Here is a 22040-nt window from a genome sequence, read left to right as displayed (position 1 = left end):
CCCCCCCCTTTTTTTTTACTAGCAACTAACAATTAAAAGGTTATAATTAGAATTACTTTTAGAAGTGACTGCAATCCAAAATATATGAATATATGAACAAGCTGTTGCACAATGTAGTTAAGGTTTACAGTACTGTATCCTCTTACTGCCATTCATCATGACAGTCTGTTAGTACAGCATTGACAGAAAACAGCCTCCCATAAAGGTACCTTCAGGGGATAAGAACCGTGCAGATAACAAGATAACCCAGGTAACACCAGTGACCCGGCACCAGTGTACTCACTCAGGAGGGCGCATTATGTCCACCAGTGTAGTGCAGTGTATCTGTATACCGCACACTGGACATACCGGAGACATTTTACTATCGATTATTATCATTACCTCATGTAATTGGTGGTAGTAGTAGTGGGTATAGCATTAATGTTTAGGTTGCTGGATGTAACTGTTTGCAGCAGATCAGTCTCCATTCTATGCTGCTTATGGATAGCATATTATGAGGGTGACAGTAAAATTGGCCCAAACACCACTTTATACAAATACAAATTGTAGTTTTGAGTCTTCTGTATTCATAAAGTCAACCCCCTGCACATACTTATACAAAGCGTACGTCGGTCACCGGTGGGGAGGAGGGGGGCAAGAGATGCACTTCCCTCATGGATGCAGCTGACTCATGACTACATTTCGGGTACAAACACACACAGCATATACGCTGCGTATTTACTGCTGCGATACGCAGCAGATTAGATCTAAATAACTGAACACAGTATCAAATCTGCTCCGTATCTGCTCCGTATCTGCTGTGTGTGTTTGTACCCTTCCACTGTATATTTTAGATGTTATAGTCTTTGTACCAGATGGGGTAGTAGACTATTAAGACAGATCAGCTTTGAATGTAGCAATGTGTAAATAATATGAATAATGAATGAATAATATTCTGCCAAGATTTACACAAGGACAATTATTCCTGTTGTTACGTAGCTTGCACAATGTATGCCCTTTTTTGTCCTTATAATGGAAAATATTAGAATATCTGGGGTAAAGTGTGCAGTGGTTGAGAGGGTGAAATAAGGAAAGCTGGGCCAATGCTTAAACCATTCACTGCCAGTGTGAAGTAGTCATGTTAGATTTTGCTCAGCAACAGGCGACTGCTGAATGGCTTCCTAAGAGAAAATATGCCTTTAAATAAGAAAGGGAGAGGAAGAAAGAAGATATGAATGAACGTGTCTGAACAAGTGTGCTGTGCTCTGAATGGAGAGCTGATCTTTCAAGACACAACGGCTGCTGCCTGGGTGATGTCAAGGCTTCCGCTAGTGAGGAATGGTAAACAGAGGCAGGAGGTTAGCCACGCTGCTCTCCCACAGCTTTCTAATCCCTCCCGGTGGGCTCACAGCCCAGCACAATGCTGCCACCTAGTGCACACAGGCAGCAAAAGACAACCATAGGAAAGAAAAATGCTAACCTAAATAAAGCATCTAGTGATAGGTTAAACCACACTTGACATGGAAATACTAAAACAAAAAAAGATGGGCCTGAACACAACACACTATATATATATATATATATATATATATATATATATATATATATATATATTATATATTTTTTCCCCCAATTTGTCTTTACTGCATTTAAGTAAAAACTACAAACTGGACAAATATTTTGTTTAACCCAACATTTTCAGTGGAACTGGCAGGGGATTTCAAGTGTGTGGGCCGGTTCCACAGTCCCCTTTCAGCAGCCGTTGAAGGAGGACACACAGCTACCAAAACTACTTGCCCCATTGCCTCTTTATAATAAATTTGTACATTTTACCCAGGAGAGATAGCTACTCCCTCCCCCTCCCAAAAAAAAAAAAAAAAAAAAAGCGGCAGAACAGAGTGCCCCCTAGCAATAGTAGCTGGACACCACAAGATACAAATAACAGATCTTTGTCTCACTCACCTGATCAGTCGTTTAACCACTCTTAGACCCTGATCCACAGAAACTTTCGGCACATCAAAAGTTTTTTTTTTTGGTGACAGGTACATGTGAAATGATTGTCTTAGGCAGACAAAACAGACACAACTCATGAAACAACCCTGGTAACCCACCGACTGCCACAGGACCAACTCCACAATTTAGTGGCGATCATCAGTTATTACTGGTGTAAACCGCATCTAGACTGACATTTCTTATGTAGTAATACATGGTGGGCATCCAAATAAATGACTGACCATTCGATAAACCGATGGTCATGTCCAGTAGAGCTGTTTTTCATTAACAGGTGTCCGCAGGGTACTCCATAAATTCATACACCTGAATATAGTATTTAGAGTTGCCTTCATCAGCTGTGACCATCTAACTACATTTTGACAGAGCCATCAGATTCAGATTATCTCAATTCTACCATAAGTATAGGTATGGCAAAAAATGGATTATAAAAGATAACTGGATAGAATGGCACAGTGACAGGCTCCCTTACTACAATAAGCTATGATTTCTGGGAGTCATCCCTCCAGTGGCTCACTGCCCTGATAAAGACTGAAAGACGTTCAATGATTTTAAGTTGATAAATCAATCAAAACTTCTACACCTTTCTGAAATACTTTGTTTCCATTCCACCCATCGTCACAATATTAGTTTACACTCGTCTGTACAGAGGGGCTACAACTGTATCCAATCTATGCAACGTTATCAGGGCTAAATATATGGCAGCAGCTATACAGATGGGTTAGTTCTCTACAATGTAGCAGCACATAACAGAAGACTGGAAACCTTAGCCAGGAGAGCAGGACTTGCTTGCATCCTCTGAATTTGAAATAGTGTTCTAATTCACTGACAGAAAAGTAAAATAAAGTATATTCGAAAGCTATAGAGCTGTGTCATGTGAATTTGCTCAAACCGCATAAGGTGAGGGTGCAGGTAATGGAGCTTCTCCCTGTTTAATCTCACTTGGAGATGGCTGAGCCGCCTCTGCTTTGGATCATGCACAGAAGGTCATAGTCTAGTCCTGGTTGTATGACGGGAACAATTTCCCCTAAAATAATCACTACTGATTCACAGCATCTGTAAGTAAATGCACAGAGCAGACAATGGTCCTGACTCGTCATGTGTGTCTTACATGGTATAGATTCACTGCTGTTCCATATTCCACCAAGTGAAATGATTAATAACCATTGTGCAGCCAGCATAAAAGAGAGACATGAAAAAGCTTCCTCTTTAGGGCATTAACCCATCCACTACCAGAACGCCGTATCCCCAGGGCTGTGACTAATCAAAGACAAGGTTAATGAAAAACTAAATCTTCAGAATTCTCCCCTGCAGCTTCTATAACAAGAGGAGTATCTTCTATAGGAGTCCAAGCAGAGATATGGATTTCCTGCCTACGTGATACTATACAGCCCCAACAAAACCACAAACATTTCTCCTTGTCAGTTCTCGATACTGGGGAATGCCTCTGGCCAAAGAGCTGCCACTTTCTTAATATTTCTTAACCCCTTCAAGACCAAGCCTATTTGCACCAAAAAGACCAGGCTCATTTTTCAAAATCTGACCTGTCTCACTTTATGCTCTTATAGCTCAGTGATGCTTTAACGTATGCTAGCGATTCTGAGATTGTTTTTTTGTCACATATGGCACTTTATATTAGTGGCAAAATTTGGTCACTACTTTGTGTGTTTTTTGTGAAAAACATCAAAATATCATGAAAAATTGAAAAAATTAGCATTTTATGAACTTTGAAATTCTCTGCTTCTAAAAAAGAAAGTCGTATCACATAAATTAGTTACTAAGTCACATTACCGATATGTCCTCTTTATTCTGGCTTCATTTCATAAACATATTTTACTTTTTTAGGCTGTTATGGGGCTTAGAAATTTATCAGCAAATTACCACATTTTCGTAAAAGTTTCCAAAACTGATTTTTTTAGGGACCAGTTCTTTTCTTAAGTTGATTTAGGAGGCTTGTATACTGGAAACCCCCATAAGTGACCCCATTTTGGAAACTAGACACCTTAAAGAATTAATCTAGGGGTATAATGAGCATTTTAACCCTACAGGGTCTGGAGGAAAGTATTCACCATTAGGCCGTAAAAAAATTAAAAATTACAATTTTCCAATAATATATACGTTTAGATTAAAGTTTCTCATTTTCAAAAGGAAAACGAGAGAAAACGCACCCCAAAATTTGTAACGCAGGTTCTCTTGAGTACTACGGTATCCCATATGTGGGCGTAAACCACTGTATGGGCACACAGCAGGGCTCAGAAGGAAGGGAGCGCCATCTAGCTTTTCCATTGCAGATTTTGCTGAAGAAGTTTCCGAGCGCCAGGTGCATTTGCAGTGCCCCTGTAGTGTCAGCAGAGAGAAAACCCCCCATAAGTCACCCCATTTTGGAAAGTACACCCCTCAAAGAATTCATCTTGGGGTAGGATGAGCATTTTGACCCCACAGGTGTTAGAGGAAAGTATTCAAAATTAGACAGTACAAATGAAAAACTCGAATTTTTCCAATAATATGTTCCTTTAGTTTGAATTTTCTCCATTTCACGAGGAACAGGAGAGAAAATTCACCCCAAAATCTGTAACGCAGGTTCTCCTGAGTAAAAAGGTACCTCATATGTGGGCATAAACCACTGTATGGGCACACAGCAGGGCTCAGAACGGAAGGAGTGCCAATTAGCTTTTTCAATGCAGATTTTGCTGAAGAAGTTTCTGAGCGCCAGGTGCGTTTGCAGTGCCCCTGTAGTGCCAGCGGAGTAAAATCTCGCCCATAGTCACCCCATTTTGGAAAGTACACCCCTCAAATAATTCATTTTGGGGTGTGGTGAGCATTTTGACCCCACAGGTATTAGAGGAAAGTATTCAAAAGTAGACAGTAAAAATGAAAAACTCGAATTTATCCAATAATATGTTCCTTTAGTTTAAAATTTCTCAATTTCACGAGGGACAAGAGAAAAAAAGTACCCCAAAATTTGTAACACAGGTTCTCCTGAGTAAAAAGGTACCTCATATGTGGGTATAAACCACTGTATGGGCACACAGCCGGGCTCAGAAGGGAAGGAGCGCCAATTAGCTTTTTCCATGCAGATTTTGCTGCAGAAGTTTCTGAGTGCCAGGTGCGTTTGCAGAGCCCCTGTAGTGCCAGCGGAGTAAAATTTCGGCATAAGTCACCCCATTTTGGAAAGTGCACCCCTCAAAGAATTCATTTTGGGGTGTGGTGAGCATTTTGACCCCACTGGTATAAGAGGAAAGTATTCAAAAGTAGACAGTAAAAATGAAAAACTCAAATTTTTCCAATAATTTGTTCCTTTAGTTTGAAATTTCTCAATTTCACAAGGAACAGGAGAGAAAATTCACCCCAAAATCTGTAACGCAGGTTCTCCTGAGTAGAAAGGTACCTCATATGTGGGTATAAACCACTGTATGGGCACACAGCCGGGCTCAGAAGGGAAGGAGCGCCAATTAGCATTTTCCATGCAGATTTTTCTGAAGAAGTTTCTGAGCGCCAGGTGCATTTGCAGCGCCCCTGTAATGTCTACAGAATAGACCCCCCCCCCCAAAAGTCACCCCATTTTGGAAAGTACACCCCTCAAAGAATTCATCTTGGGGTAGGATGAGCATTTTGGCCCCACAGGTATTAGAGGAAAGTATTCAAAATTGGCCAGTAAAAATGAAAAACTTGAATTTTTCCAATAATATGTTGGTTTAGTTTGAAATTTCTAAATTTCACAAGGAACATGAGAGAAAACGTACCCCAAAATCTGTAACGCAGGTTCTCCCGAGTACAACGGTACCCCATATGTGGGCATAAACCACTGTATGGGCACACAGCAGGGCTCAGAAGGGAAGGAGTGCCTATTTGCTGGAGCAAAACAGTAGCTAGTAATAGTTATTAGAATAGCGCAGTTACTAAAATAAAATAAAAAAAATTAGATTACAGGTAATGTGGGGTGGTTCCGGGTAATTTGGAGGTGGTTACGGGCAGTCTGGGGTGGTTACGGGCAGTCTGAGGTGGTTACGGGTAATCTGGGGTGGTTACGGGCAACCTGGGGTGAATACGGACAACCTGCTGTGGTTACGGACAACCTGCTGTGGTTACAGACAACCTGCTGTGGTTACAGACAACCTGCTGTGGTTACAGACAACCTGCTGTGGTTACAGACAACCTGGGGTGGTTACAGACAACCTGGGGTGGTTACAGGCAACGTGGGGTGGTTACAGGCAACGTGGGGTGGTTACAGACAATCTGGGGTGGTTACAGACAATCTGGGGTGGTTACAGACAATCTGGGGTGGTTACAGACAATCTGGGGTGGTTACAGACAATCTGGGGTGGTTACAGACAATCTGGGGTGGTTACAGACAATCTGGGGTGGTTACAGACAATCTGGGGTGGTTACAGACAATCTGGGGTGGTTACAGACAATCTGGGGTGGTTACAGACAATCTGGGGTGGTTACAGACAATCTGGGGTGGTTACAGGCAATCTGGGGTGGTTACAGGCAATCTGGGGTGGTTACAGGCAACCTGCGGTGGTTACGGATAAACTGAAGTGCTAATAGGTAATCTGAGGTGGGTACCTGTAATCTGGCGTGGTTGCGGGCAATCTGGAGGGGGTCACTGGCAATTTGGGGTGGTCAGTGGCGACGTGCGGTGGTCAGTGGCGACGTGCGGTGGTCAGTGGCGACGTGCGGTGGTCAGTGGCGACGTGCGGTGGTCAGTGGCGACGTGCGGTGGTCAGTGGCGACGTGCGGTGGTCAGTGGCGACGTGCGGTGGTCAGTGGCGACGTGCGGTGGTCAGTGGCGACGTGCGGTGGTCAGTGGCGACGTGCGGTGGTCAGTGGCGACGTGCGGTGGTCAGTGGCGACGTGCGGTGGTCAGTGGCGACGTGCGGTGGTCAGTGGCGACGTGCGGTGGTCAGTGGCGACGTGCGGTGGTCAGTGGCGACGTGCGGTGGTCAGTGGCGACGTGCGGTGGTCAGTGGCGACGTGCGGTGGTCAGTGGCGACGTGCGGTGGTCAGTGGCGACGTGCGGTGGTCAGTGGCGACGTGCGGTGGTCAGTGGCGACGTGCGGTGGACAGTGGCGACGTGCGGTGGCCAGTGGCGACGTGCGGTGGCCAGTGGCGACGTGCGGTGGCCAGTGGCGACGTGCGGTGGCCAGTGGCGACGTGCGGTGGTCAGACGCGACCTGCGGTGGTTGCGTGCAATCTGGGGGGTTACATGTAATCTGGCATGATTACGGGCAACCTGGGGTGGCTTATGCGCAACCTGCGGTGGTTACGGGCAACCTGGAGGGGTTACAGACAATCTAGAATTGTTACGGACAGACTGAAGTGCTTATAGGTAATCTGGGGTGGGTACATGTAATTTGGGGTGGTTACAGGCAATCTGGGGTGATTACGGACAATCTGGAGGGGGTCACTGGCAACGTGCGGTGGTTACGGGCAGTCTGCGGTGGTTACGGGCAACGTGCGGTGGTTACGGGCAACGTGCGGTGGTTACGGGCAACGTGCGGTGGTTACGGGCAACGTGCGGTGGTTACGGGCAACGTGCGGTGGTTACGGGCAACGTGCGGTGGTTACGGGCAACGTGCGGTGGTTACGGGCAACGTGCGGTGGTTACTGGCAACGTGCGGTGGTTGCAGTCAACGTGCGGTGGCTACGGGTAATCTGGGGGGTTACGTGCAATCTGACGTGATTACGGACAACCTGGGATGGTTACGGGCTAGCTGCGGTAGTTACGGGTAATCTGGGGGGGTTAGGGGTAATTTGGGAGTAAACTGCAATTATTACTATAATAGAAAGTGTGTGTTTTATTTTTTTTGTATGTTTGTCACTTTTTGTACTTTTCACATTCTTTTTCACTGTATTACTATGATTACTGTGATATTTTCTATCACAGTAATCATAGTTTAGTGACAGAGACCAAATTGGTCTCTGTCACTTTAAATTTTCAGAGCTGGCTGGTTGTGGAGCGCATGCGCACTTCATAACCAGCCAGGACACCGAAGAGGAAGGAGCTCCAGGATCAGGTGAGTATATGGGGTAGGGGAGGGTGACTCGGGGATGGGGGTGACTGGGGGGCGACTGGGGGGGTGGGGGGACATCACTTTTTATCCCCTGTCACCAATCATTCATGGTGACAGGGGATAAAATGTTCCGGCGGCACATGGCACAAGCGATCAGCGGTATATAGTATATACCGCTGATCGCTTGTACCGGGACCCCACAGGGGGGGGTCCCCGATGACTGCCCCATGTTCTCCACTACCTCCGGTGGCGGAGAGCATGGGGTTTTCATTCATTTTTACAAAGAGATCACTGTGAACAGACATTAGTCTGTTCACAGTGATCGCGGCGGCCATCTTGGATCTGATGGCCGCCGCGGGGAGGGGGGGTTAGATACCAGGGCACTAGGGGGGCTGGTCTGGGGTCTGATTTTAACTATTTCATCTCCCCCCCACCGTGGATTCACGGTGGGGGGAGATGAAATATAGCGGTGGCACCGGCCCATTAGTGACCGCCGTTTCGGCGGTCACTAAGGGGTTAATGGGGGTCAGCTGCGGGATCGCAGCTGATTCTCATTATCTCCGGTGCCTCACTCAGATGAGAGCAGGATCGCTGTCCCTGCAGCAATCCCGTTCTCATCACAAACCCCCGTCAAAGCAGGAACGTATATGTACATTCCTACTGCACGGGGCATGTGCAATAGGAACGTATATATACAGATGGCTGACGTGAAGGGGTTAATATCACCTTTATTTTGGAAATTACTTACTAATATTTAGACATTATCGTAATTAATGAAGCGGTCTATCACCCTACCATGGATGCATACAAACACAGTACAGACATATTACGGGTAACATGAACCTTCTACTCAGGACTACATCAGATATCCTGAACTATTACACGGTACAACATATAACATGCAAACCCTACACAGGTATCCAATATAGCATTATAGCATCACAGACAGAGAACACATACTACATACAGTATATCCCTGTGCAGACATGACAGAAGAACCATACAGAGCATGCATACTACAGAGGCAGAATGACAATACTACAACAAATCTTTTTCTTGTGGGGACAATACAAGGTCTGTTAGGAACTGGAAACAAAATACAGCATCTGATAATATCACTTAGTAACTAACAGATACACAATAAAACACATTTACACTAAAAAGAGTTAGGAATGTAACATGGCAACACTGGTAACTATCGAGCTCAGCACACGGCAGACATGTCTAGACAAGCGTGGATGGTTGTGCTACATTGTGTTGCAAGTCACTCTGCAATGTAACAGTGAGGAGAAATGCTTCCTAACTTTGGATGTGGCATGAATGGAAGCCGAGGCTGATTAAAAAAAAAATAGAAGAGAAACCTCCAAAGATCATTAAGTAATGGCATGCCATGTGGCATCACTCTGAGAAGAGAATGATCAGGGTAGTTTTAGTGTATTCTAATCATTGTTCTATCTGGAGCTATGAAAAACGGCTAGGATAAGGACATTCATTTGGATCCATATTTAGATTTCTGCAAAACTAAATTAAATGTTATTGTTTTAGATATATGGGAACTCTTGATAAGTGTTGGGAGAGTACAACAGATTGTGTGAATAGTTTCATTGTTCACTGTGTGTGTAAGTCCTTACAGGGTATACAAGTTTAATAGTGCTTTAGGAGGAAAGACATTAAAGAGTACCTGTCTTTAGAAAAAAACCTTTGATATGTCACAGAGACCTGTCAAAATTGGTCGGGGTCTGAGTGTCACATAACACAAAGCCAGAAGAGAATGTGCTGAGCACAAACTTCTCCCGACTTGTTCTCCTCTCAGGCCCCGACCGATCAAAACATTTGATATGTCTCTATGACATTTTAAAAGTTGTTCCCAATGACAGTGGGCATTTAATATTAGTCAACAGTGCAGTACGGGAGGTGAAAAGTTATATGAACAAAATTATAAACTTACTAAGATCTTCAGCTAGTTGGACCCTCTTTCCTGTTAGCAGGTTAACCTTTTTTTCATTGTCTTCGGCAAAATCTTCCAAGACCTCTTTTACATTCTTCTCTAAACGTCTTACTGTTTGAAAAAGATGAGACTGCTCAGTAACAGTAGTAACATAAGAAAAAGTCAGCTGGTGACCATATAATACACTCTGGTATTTAGCTATACTAATTTTACAACCTCTTTAATAGACAATAGTATCATCATTGGGACATAATCTACAGTCTTAGGCCACATGCACAGGTCTGGTACATTTAAATGGACCCATGGGGTTCTACTCGGCATGGACACCCTTCAAGTTTTTTCCCAAAGGGTGTCAGTGCTAGAAAATAGGTCAGGAAACTATAGATCCTGCCATATCTGAAAACTTTTGGGAATTATAGCCCTGCTAGTCAGTACAAGCGTCAGCACCTGGGAAAGTACGGCCGATTGCTGGGCCAAGCCCTTTAACTGAATGCGCTCTTCATCAGGTTGAATACACACGCATGCATACAGACACACACACATAATTAAAGTCAAATGACGGAGAGCAAAACTTCAGCCTTTATTTCTTTCATCGCATTCCCAGTGAGAAGGTCTTAAATTGCTGCTACAGGTACATCTCCAATAACCTCACATGATGTCACATAGTTTTATAGAATATTCCAAGCTATAAAAATGCACAGTTAATCTGCTGTATAAAAACTACTGAAAGGAAATTTAATATAGTGAAATATAAATGATTTGTTTTTTTTAAATTGTGTCACGTACAAAACAGATACAACTTCTTAACCATAGTTTGTTAATATGGACTCCAAGGATGGATAAAATTAGTTGATCATACAGTATATTTGTCAGAAATACTAGACAAAATAGCACAGCATTATTTTGTCAAGTAAAATACCAGACCAGGGATCCAGGAATGCTGGTATTTTAGATTTCCTTTTCCTATGACGAAATAGAAAACCAGAAATATAATGCATAGATGTGAACCTAACTTTACTTCTTCTAGGTCTTCCAATTTAAAGGAACCAACAGTTATAAGGCAGGTAATGTCTCAATAACATCTGAGTGTGTTTTGCCTTTAATAAATTACATAACATGAATCAAAATTGATGCGACCATCACATGTCACATCACTGCCATGTCATCATATCAGAAAAGATTTAACTTCATATTCATATGTGATTTTTTAAGGCATACCTTCTGTATTTGTTAGCTGTTGTCTCAAAGTGTTTGCTGTAATTCCCAACATCCGTTGTATTCTCCAGAATAAGACAACATCATTGCACTCCAACTAGAATATTGAGAGACACTGCTAAGAGAAGCGGTTTCCACCACAAGCCCAATAATACATATCATATGCATACTATGTATTCCGTCTATGTTACAGTGCAAAGAGGTTTCGTCATATAAGACTTGTAATGGAACTTTGGCGCCATCTATGTTTAGGGAAAGGCTAGCACACAAAGAAAATATACGGTTAACCTTTTAATGAATATTTTTTTTTACAGCTTTAAAGGGGTTACTCCCATCCCTACAGTTATGGTAGAAGCCCCAGTTATCAGGAAAAGTTGGGTTATTATAATATTATTTTCTTCCCATTACAGCTTTTCTGTGTTAGTTCAACTCCTGGTTTTGGTAAAACTACTGACCAACAGTAAATGTGTCTGAACCTGGCGGCTTGCGTATTGTGTAGTCCATATAAGTTAGTGCTGCTTTCAATGTACAGTTGCCTGGTAAAGTTCAGGATACAGTCTCCTAGGACTGTATTCATCTTTTCCAGGCACTAAGGCACTTTGAAAGCAACACTTATTTATACTAACTACAGCAATTAATGTGCAAGCCGTCAGGTTTGGGTAAGCTTGCATTTATTGAAGGTTCGCTTAACACTAAGTCCGCATTCACGGATTCCGTGTTTTACACAGAACACAGACGTGGAATGCCTGTAATGTTGAGTCCCCTCCTGCACGGGAAGCATCTCTGATAGGATTCTGGGAGTGGGGGAACTGTATGAATATGCGCTGCTGCCGCAACCACACTCAGTTACAGACATTCTGCGCCCGTGTTCCGTGTGAATGTGGCCTAATACTGACCAAACTAAAGCACGTACTGTAAGATTTAAATTACTGTATTTAGACATAGCCTTAGGCTGTCAGCTCTTGAAACATGTTATAGCGGGACAGACAGGACAATTATAAAAGGAAACCTTATTTCATTTGTCAACACTGTAGTCAGTACTGAGTGCGGTGCTTATCTCAAGTCAACGACATTCATGTATACCACACTACGTTACAGGGTTAAAAATTTTAAAGCATACTTGTCATTAGAAAAACTTTTGACATTTCAGAGAGACGCGTTAAAAGTTTTGATCAGCTGAAGATAAACTTAGTCACATGTATACATGTCGGGGCTAATCAGGATGAGCACTTTTAAAGACATACAGCACATGTTAAGGATCTGACTAAAAGGTACCCACAATCATGACAATGCGGTGACTATTCCACTACTGTTCAGACATGGTGCACAAAAGAGTATGTCACAGTATGCGGGTTTCTAGGCATATGCCAAAATCTAACAAAGCAGAGAAAACATTCAATGCTCAACCCTCATTTTAATTACATTAAAAGTTGAAAAGCAAAAAATCTTACCTCAGAGTCTACAAAGTGCCGCTGATAGTAATAGAAACCTCTCCTACACAGATTACAGTGACCAAGAGCAGTTTTCAGAAAATGTCTTCTATATACCTGGTGCCATGTGTCTTTGATCTGGGAAAAACATACACAACATACCCATGACAGGTTGAGTATTTCTAAGCCATCAGAAAGTGATCACAGAACATTTTCTGCAATACTACAGCTGAATATAGTGAGACTGATGTTCTAGTTTCAGAGGAGGATGTTATTTATTCCTGTGTGTGACTTGGTAATTGCCTCAAGCATAACTACAGTCTGATTTAACCCCTTAAGGACAGAGCCAATTTCGATTTTTGTGTTTTCGGTTTTTCCTCCTTGTGCTTAAAAGGCCATAGAACTTGCATTTTTCCACCTAAAGACCCACATGAGCCCTTGTTTTTTGTGTCTAATTGCTAATTGTACTTTGCAATGACAGGCTGGATTTTTGCATAAAGTACACTGCGAAACCAGAAAAAAATTCAAAGTGTGGTGAAATTGAAAAAAAAAAACGCATTTTGTCTATTTGGGGGAAATGTGTTTTTACGCCATTCGCCCTGGGGTAAAACTGACTTGTTATATATGTTCCTCAAGTCGTTACGATTAAAACGATATATAACATGTATAACTTATATTGTATCTGATGGCCGGTAAAAAATTTAAACCATTGACAACAAATATACGTCACTTAAAACCGCTCCATTCCCAGGCTTATAGCGCTTTTATCATTTGGTCTATGGGGCTGTGTGAGGTGTCATTTTTTGCGCCATGACATGTTCTTTCTATCGGTACCTTGATTGCGCATATACGACTTTTTGATCGCTTTTTATTACAATTTTTCTGGATTTGATGCGACCAAAAATGCGCAATTTTGCACTTTGGGATTTTTTTGCGCTGACGCCGTTTACCGTGCGAGATCAGGAATGTGATTAATTAATAGTTTGGGCGATTACGCACGCGGCGATAGCAAACATGTTTATTTATTTATTTACTTTTATTTATAACCTGGGAAAAGGGGGGTGATTCAGACTTTTATTAGGGGAGGTGGCTTTTTACTAATAATGACACTTTTTTTTTTTTACTTTTACACTTATACTAGAAGCCCCCCTGGGGGACTTCTAGTATAAGTGCTTTGATCTCTCATTGAGATCTCTGCAGCATAGATATGCTGCAGAGATCAATGAGAAAGGCACTCGTTTACTTCCGGCTGCTGCAGCCGGAAGTAAACGAGTGCCGAGTCGGGGAAGGCGCCATCTTGGAGCGGTCCCCGGCCGGCTTCAGTTACGGAGATCGCTCCTCCGGGATAACATCCCGGAGGAGCGATCTCCCCACTAGACACCAGGGATGACGCTGAGTCGGTAATCGGATGCAGCTGTCATGTTTGACAGCTGCATCTTATTACTGTATTAGCGGGCACGGCGATCGGACCGTGCCCGCTAATACCAGCGGTCCCGGACTACAAGTGGCACCCGGGACCGCCGCGGTTCAGAGCGGGGTCGCCGCGCGGCCCCGCTCTGAACTCCCTTACCGGCATCAGGGCGTAAATTTACGCCCGATGTCGTTAAGGGGTTAAGGATTTGTTTAGCATCTTGAAGTTTGATACCAACAATCTGATTCTGATAGGGCCTGTGAAACATCTCTTTGGCCATTTTTATGTCATGCCTGATGTCACTGTAGTAAATGGTAAGTTATGTCTTATTAACCCTAGAAACTTGAATTTATATGATTACATCAGTAAATAATAAAAATAATAACTTTTTTTTTTATATACTTATCTGGTGCTCACCAAAACTGGATCCACTTCTACTGCCCGGGCTTCTAGATTCTTCCTCACAGTAGTGACTTCATCACTGGCTAGATATGCAGGATGGTCTTCATTGATTTTCAGCATTTTCTCAAGCTCATTTTTCGTTTCATTTCGTATATTCTTTACAGGGACATAAAAAAATAATAGTCTAGAGATAGCAATTGTTTTAAAACTTTCTATTTCAAAAGACTTTTACCTGTTCTGGAGTCCGAGAAGTCCATGAAAACCATCTCTCTTTCCAGTCTGGTCCCACCATATCATGAATGACAGATTCAGCTGCAGGGAAAGACTTAGTCTCTTAAAAGGTGTTGGCTGGCACAGAACTTTCTTGTCCCAGACTGCCACCCCTGCCATGTTGATAGCGCCCACCAATTTTCTATATTTTTTCTATTCTACTTTCCTTCATGTACAGCCACTTTAAACCTAGCAACTAAGCAACTTATTTGCCCAAGGAAGGGGAAAGTTAATTTGGCCCCATCAAAGGTTAAACAAACACAACTGCACAGAAGAATACTACATTTATAGAAATACAGGTTCGAAAACTTACTATCTTTCAGACGACTTTGCAAAGTATCCTCCATGAAATGGATCGCTGCGTCCCACTGTTGTTTGTCAGAGATTGAACGGTCTTCTAGTGCATTGTGCTGGATAACTCTCTAATTTGAAACAATGTAATATAGTTTTTATAAGCAATACACAAAAATACAAAGCCAATGTATACCACTATTACTTTTATTAAAGGGGTTTCCCAGGACTTTTAATTTATGGCCTACCAGTAATAACCATTCGTATATGATCGATGGTAGTCTAATTCCCCGAACACCAGCTAGGCTCTTTACTTCTAAACAAAGTTCTATATACTGAGTAGCATGAGAGTAGTATTGCCGTCCCAAAAGCAGCAAAACTGGTTAGAGGCACTACTGAATGTACAGAGTTGCAGCGCCATCCGTGCAAGACAAGTTTGCGTCCAAAGAAGCAGGTAGTGCAATGAGTGTATAAAGAAAAGGAGGATTTGGAATACCCTTTTAATTGAATTAAATATGTGATTGTCTAAAGTAAAACAAATGAAGGCATAATACCAAACTATCTTCAGCTTGCTCATTCCATTTATGTCTCTTGATGCTCTCTTCTTTCACTGACTCTTTTAACTTGTCAAATATGTCATCATGTTCTTTGCCTTTCTGTTCAGTCATAAAGCGAGAGAATTCTTCCTGAAGGGTTTCCCACGCCACCTAAGAATAGTAAGATAACACTAATGAAGGCAAAATACAATCTCAGTGTTCAGTTTTCTGCATATCCATTCCATTAAGAACAGCAGTACTACTGCTTACTATTATATAGAAATTCCTGGAAAAACATCCATAGAAAGAGGAACATTACATTAATCTACCTCCACTGCTTTATTGGGCAGCTGCTTGTCAGTCCACTGCTTAAGCTTGATGTCTACAGTAGTATTAAAGGTTCCTGAGTTCATGGTCTGTGCTGCTGGAAGATAGATGTTCTCAATCACATGTGTTGACACTCTTTCCCATAATGTCTTCTGAAGGATCTCTTCCCTAATGGAAATAATATATTAATATGGAAAGTTATATTCTACCTAGTAATCCATGTTTGAACAGTTGCCTACACAACCACACGTCACTACACAAACTTTAACTTTCTATTGGACAACTCTGAATATAATTAAAAAAATTTCTCATACAAGCTCCAAATGTACATTTGCATAGTTACATAGTTTATAACATTGAAAAAGGAAAACATTCATCAAGTTCAACCCAAAACTTCTACTCTCTTGTATGCATTCGTCCCATAAAAGCCAGACTTAAAGGAGTACTCCCGACATTTATGTTTTATAATATATGTTCCTGCCACTACTTTTGAGACCGACCTGTCTTGGCAGTGACAGCCCATTCAGCCAATTACTGGCCGTGGCGCTGTACGGCTTTAGTCAGCGATTAGCTGAGTGGGCTATCAGTGCCAAGTCAAGTCCATCTCAGAATAAGTGCCTGGAGCATTTAGCAGGGAAACCGAAGACGTGACAGGAGGACCCCTGGGAGAGCATGGTTAGGTCAGAATAAGATGTTTATTATTTTCTATGCAAGAGCAGCAATATGTGAAAAAACATAAAATAACTGGAGTACCCCTTTATGGGGGGTTTCCAAGTAAAACTGATTTATAGTCTATTTTCAGGACAGGTAATCAATAGTTAATGAATAGTAGTGGGGTGCTGACATCTGTAACCCCTGCCAATAATGGGATTTTGTTATAAATGTTCATTGGGGGACACAGACACAGTGGATATAGGCTGGTGCCCCTTGGAGGCAACAATATGCAAAGAAAAAAGTGCTGGCCCCTCCCACCAGGCTTTACCCGGTCTGCAGGCACTGAGCTAATCAGTTTGTAAGCAAGCAATAGGAGCAGCCAGGAGAAGCCAAAAGAAGGTACGCAATAAATCTAGAAACCGAATTAGTTATGGTTCATAACTGAGAAAGAAGGATTCAGCAGAAACTATAAATGCCAAAGGCTCAGAAAAAAAGATAACTGGGAGGGTGCTTTATCCCTCAAGGAACTTCGACAAGAAAAGGATTTTACGGTATTTACTAAATCCTATTTTCTTACTCGTATCATTGGGGGACACAGACACAGTGGGATATCCTAAAGCAGTCCCCAAGGGTAGGAACAAAAAGACATACAGTAGCACAACCAACCAACTAACATGGTGATGAGGAAGCCATTACTGATGGAAATCCTGCACCTTACTACCAGGCATGAGAGAAGATCAGAAAGCAGTAGTGGACCAATACCACATTGGCCATGGTGTTGAGATCTAGCAGTCCAGGACAGACGGACATCCTAATAAAGGAATGGTAGCCTCGAATGCACACAAGCTGGGCAAAGAAGACTATGCCTAAAGCTAGACGTTGTAGGAAATGCTCCCTCAGAAGGGAAGTATGAACTGGACAAAGAACAGAAATTAAATGAGGGCAGGGTAAGGCAAACACCTGTCCAACCATGTAAAATAAAACAAAGTATCCTTGAGGAAGGGCTCAGTTGATAAGTATGATGCACTGCTTCCAAACGTTTCCAAACTGCTGCTTCCCAAACTTTTTCTACTGGAGCCTCACCCAACAGACCAAGGCAATGCCTGGGCCTCACCAGACTGACCAAGAGGATGCCTAGGTCTCAGTATCTGTCGTGAAAGTCCATTTAAAAGCTGAAAATACTGCTTACACCCGTCTCCCAAGCTCTATATACTAATAAATTAAGTAGCAAAATAAATTAATAATGTTGCTAAAATGGAGATTTCTGCAAACAGCAAAAGGACTGAGCAGATCATAGTTACTTTGTGAAAACTGGCTCCTCAGCTGGGCCTCACCAACAACTAGGGGGCGCCTCACTGGTGAGGCCCGCCTCACAGTTTGAGAAGCACTGCACTAGAGCATAGTTTTATCCAAAGGGCATGGAGTCTGGGCTCAGTAGGGCAGAGAAAACCCCAGAATAGTAGATAAGCATAACTGAGAGCACAAAAGATGGAGACAGGATAGTAACTACTCCTAGCCAGAAAATATCTGACCGGATGAACTACACCTGACCGACGGACAGCACCCCTGTAGAACAAGATTTGCCAGGGCTTAAGAGAAGCCCTGACAGAGTACATTGAGAGACAGGGCCTGATGTTGTCTACAGTAGGAGAGACAGGCAATACCACGCATCATGTATCCTGTGAAAAGAGAAGAGCCTGAAATAGAGGTTCCACTCTAGACACACACTTTGAAGAAAGACAAAGATTGTGACCCCCCCTAGCAAAGCAGGGCCAAATAGGGGCCGACATATATGTTTGGGAAGGTAAAGCTAAAAAGCTAATAAAAGCTAGGATTCCAGACAACATTGTCCTGGTACTGAGAGGAAAGAAAGTTGAATTGAAGTGAGTCAGAAGCTAGGTGGAAGCACTACAGATACGCCTGACAGCATGGGCCAAAACGACCACCGGGCCAGGTGGACAAAATGGAGAATGTCCATCTGGAAGTTTGACAATACAAGGAGTCTGCCATGAAACAGTACCCAAATGTGAACTGGATACATATGGTTTAATTCCAAGATAATGAGCAAACCAGATCCACCTGGATGACCTTTTGAGGGCAAGGGACAGTATACAATTTACATTAAAGAAGAAGTGACTTTCCCTGAAAAATGTCTGTATGTTCCCGTCACGACAGGTTTTGATTCGTGCAGGGACCTGGAGGCGGATAGCTTCCAAGGGAAAAGGCCAACAGGGGCTGAGATTCAGGACAGCACTGTGACTGAGGAGCAACCAGTAGAGTCCCACTTTCAGACACCTTTGAGTGCAAACATGTAATGCCACAGATTTGTAAGGCATAGGAAATAACCACACAACAAGATATCTGTCTGCCAGCAATGAGAGGTAGAACAGAACTTGAGCAAAGAGACGGTACTCACGACTGTACTCAGTACCTGTGGAAGCGGGCAGCAAGGTTAATTGTACACTATGACATTCTACCTAGAGAGTAGGGGAACAGGGGTAGGAATGGTTAGAGTAGGATGAAGACAGCATTCAAAGTAATACAAGTATTCCAACTATGGAAGGGAATAATGTGAATATTGTTGTGGCCTTGGCAGGGACAGGGTGTAATGGAGGAGAGAACCTCTGTAAAACAAAAGTATATAGCCTACAGCTGCTGTGTAGCACATCAGCAAAACATGTTTCCGAGGAGGGAACCTGTATTGTAGCAATACCTCTTGGAAGGATGTTTTGTGGTTGGTGGCATGGCCACAGTAGCTGCCAACAAATAGCATTAAGGTGACTGCTGAGTTAAACATAACATGCACTACCTAAAAGGGCAAGTGGATACTTACGCAATCAAGGTACTCCACCTATAAAAGGAGGAAGAGTGACTTCTGCGTAGCCATAGTAGACCGGGAGATAAATCTGTAAAACTATAACTCAACTTATAGGAAGGAAGGAAATGACTGCCAACAAGCGATCATAAGAACCAGACTGGTACACCTTTATCCTATAATTACTCCACTTGTTATGTGACATATGACATAGTAGTAGGTGGTGCTACAGCATCGTCAGAAGGGATACTCCTGCCATCCAAATACTTTCCTCACCCCTGGGGAGGTAATAATATGACTGATGACGAAGCAATAAATGGTCTCATTTCCAAAGACTAAAAAAAACAACTGAACAATGATTACTTCAGCTGTGGAAAGAGGTAATATGGATGCTAATGTAGTGATATCAAGCATCGCATGACAGGCTAGAAGGTACCGCTGTAATATGAATACTGTACCTTGAACACCTGCAGAAGTAATATAACCACTTGTGCAGGGAACCAGTGCCATGCGATAAGCATACGATAAGTCATGCCATATGACAAGCAGGATAGTACTAATAATAATAATAATAATAATAATGTTTATTTATATAGTGCCAACAAATTCCACATTCCTTTACAATTCAGAACAAAGATCATGTTACCTGTGGAAAGCAGTAGTGTGACCACTGATTTAGCAATAGTCATGCAACTGACAGGTAGGATGGTACTGCTATAGCAGGATTGCGTCCCCTGTGGAAGGCTGTAATATGATTACTGGTGTAGCGATAGTGTTGCCACATGGCAGGCAGGCAGGATGGTACCACTGTAGCATGATTACATACTGGTGAAAAGGAGTAATATGACAGCCAATGTAGTGTGAGTCCCTGCTATACACCAGGCATCACAGCATCGCTGTGATACAGGTACGTCACCTGTAGAAGGGAGTAATATGACTCCTGATCTAGCAATTTTCAGTACTATACGTCAAGTAGGTGAAAGGGAGTAATATGACTGCTGACGTAGTGATAGTCAGTGCCATGTGACTGCCGATGTAGCGACAGTCAGTCCCATATGCCACATAGGATGGTATCGCTGTGGCACAATTACATCACCTGTGGAAGGAAATAATGTTCCTGCTGATGTAGTAAAAGTCAGTGCTATATAGTCCGAAAATTTCTAATGGAGGAGAGGGGGTACCGCGGTATAGCAACCCCCTAAGGAGAGGGTGATGGGACTGCCGTCAAGAGTTGAGTTGGTGAAGGGTGGCCCTTTAACACAAACATTCTTTATCTGTGCATCCAGCCCCAGTCCTGAGTTAAGGAGACGTTGGGAGAAGGTCACTCCCTATAGTATTATTTACTAGTAAAGCGCTCCTAATTCCAGGGCGCTAGCAGAAGGCTTAAAACTCTAGAAAAGAATTGCTGGGAATACAGAGGGATTTTCCACTGTAAATACAAGGCCATAAAAGCAAGGGAGCTGTAGTCAGTGTTTTTAGACACTAGGGGTGCTTATGCCCTGCACAATTTGGAACAGAGAAAAGTAGAGCCAGTGTGCTTACATGAACAGTAGGGGGGCGCATCTGCTGCTCAAAACAGGCTGTCAAATTTCACAGCCTGCGCGGGAAAAGGAGAGTGAAGAGCAACAATGACAGGCAGCGAAAAAATGTGTACTGCCTAATCATTGGCGCCGAGAACATGGCCATGCCCCAAGCCGGATTTAAAGTTAAGGATGCGGCGGGGGCAGGAGCTGCGGCCACAAGGGAGGCATCAGGGGCACAGGGAGCAGAGAGAACGGGCTGGAGGCGCCTCTCCAGCCCAGCTAGCACAGGGTATGTGCCCTGTTGTCAGCCACGATACGCAGCAGGGGGAGATGCTGAACAGAAATCTTCTGCTATATCCCTCCTGCAGTGGAGACGGAGGAGGATGCCTGCTCCACCAGGAAGTAAGCAGCAATCTGCTACCAGAATGTGCCGTGCGCACCCCGTATTCCACCCCCACAAACAGGAAGATCCCATGAGGGGAATGGCCAGGAGCTGAAGGTGGTCACTCCCCATACGATTAAAACTGGGGGGTGACTGTGGGGAAGGGGGCTCGGCAGAAAGACTGCATGGGGAGGGGCTCTCCCTAAACTCCAGTCCAGGAAGGGGGAACTGGCAGGAGACATGTAGGGGCCAGAAAGAAAGGGAAAAGAGAATGTTTTTTTTTTTTTGGGGGGGGGGGGGATTTGTTTACTCATCTAGTCCCGATATACTCATCCTCTTGCTCCTCTTCCCTTCAGCTCCCCGTTAAGATCAGCAGGGTCACCCCTTCAGCTTGCCACTGTCATAGGGGTGGGGTCTGCTGGTATGGGGGGAGCACTTGACAGCAGTCTCGGTGACCCTTGGGGTGATGGGACGCAGAGAAGTGGCCAGCACTCTTGTAGCCGCTTGCCTTCTTGGAGCTAGTCAATTGTCACAGCACTGCTGTTTACCCTGCTTAGTAAAGGGAGAACATGAGACTGAGGTCTATGTTGTCTCACCTAAAAGGGAGAGGTGAAAAAAATAAATAAAAAATAATAAAAAAAAGAAGAGCAGAAACATGCAGAAAATAGGATTTTGTGAGTACTCACCGTAAAATCTTTTTCTCGTCAATGTTCATTGGGAGACACAGACACAGTGGGTAGTGGGTATAGGCTGGTGCCACTAGGAGGTGACACTAAACAAAGAAAAAATTGTTGACCCCTCCCACCAGACTATACCCCGCCTGCAGGCAC

The 22040-nt window shown here is 43.3% G+C and overlaps 1 protein-coding gene across 1 annotated transcript in view; it reads right to left on the bottom strand.

Moving 5' to 3' along the window:
• The window catches only part of OPA1 (OPA1 mitochondrial dynamin like GTPase), a 106918-nt gene that overhangs the window by 11559 nt on the left and 73319 nt on the right, over positions 1-22040 (bottom strand). The window contains 8 exon segments of the mRNA XM_069975060.1: positions 9955-10065; positions 11173-11266; positions 12621-12737; positions 14428-14568; positions 14645-14724; positions 14996-15104; positions 15528-15680; positions 15839-16004. Of these exon segments, the coding sequence (XP_069831161.1) occupies positions 9955-10065; positions 11173-11266; positions 12621-12737; positions 14428-14568; positions 14645-14724; positions 14996-15104; positions 15528-15680; positions 15839-16004 (971 nt within the window).

This window comes from Dendropsophus ebraccatus, chromosome 6 (assembly GCF_027789765.1).
Source record: "Dendropsophus ebraccatus isolate aDenEbr1 chromosome 6, aDenEbr1.pat, whole genome shotgun sequence".
In the NCBI taxonomy this organism is placed as follows: domain Eukaryota; kingdom Metazoa; phylum Chordata; class Amphibia; order Anura; family Hylidae; genus Dendropsophus; species Dendropsophus ebraccatus.
This window is presented reverse-complemented; position numbering and strand designations above follow the sequence as displayed.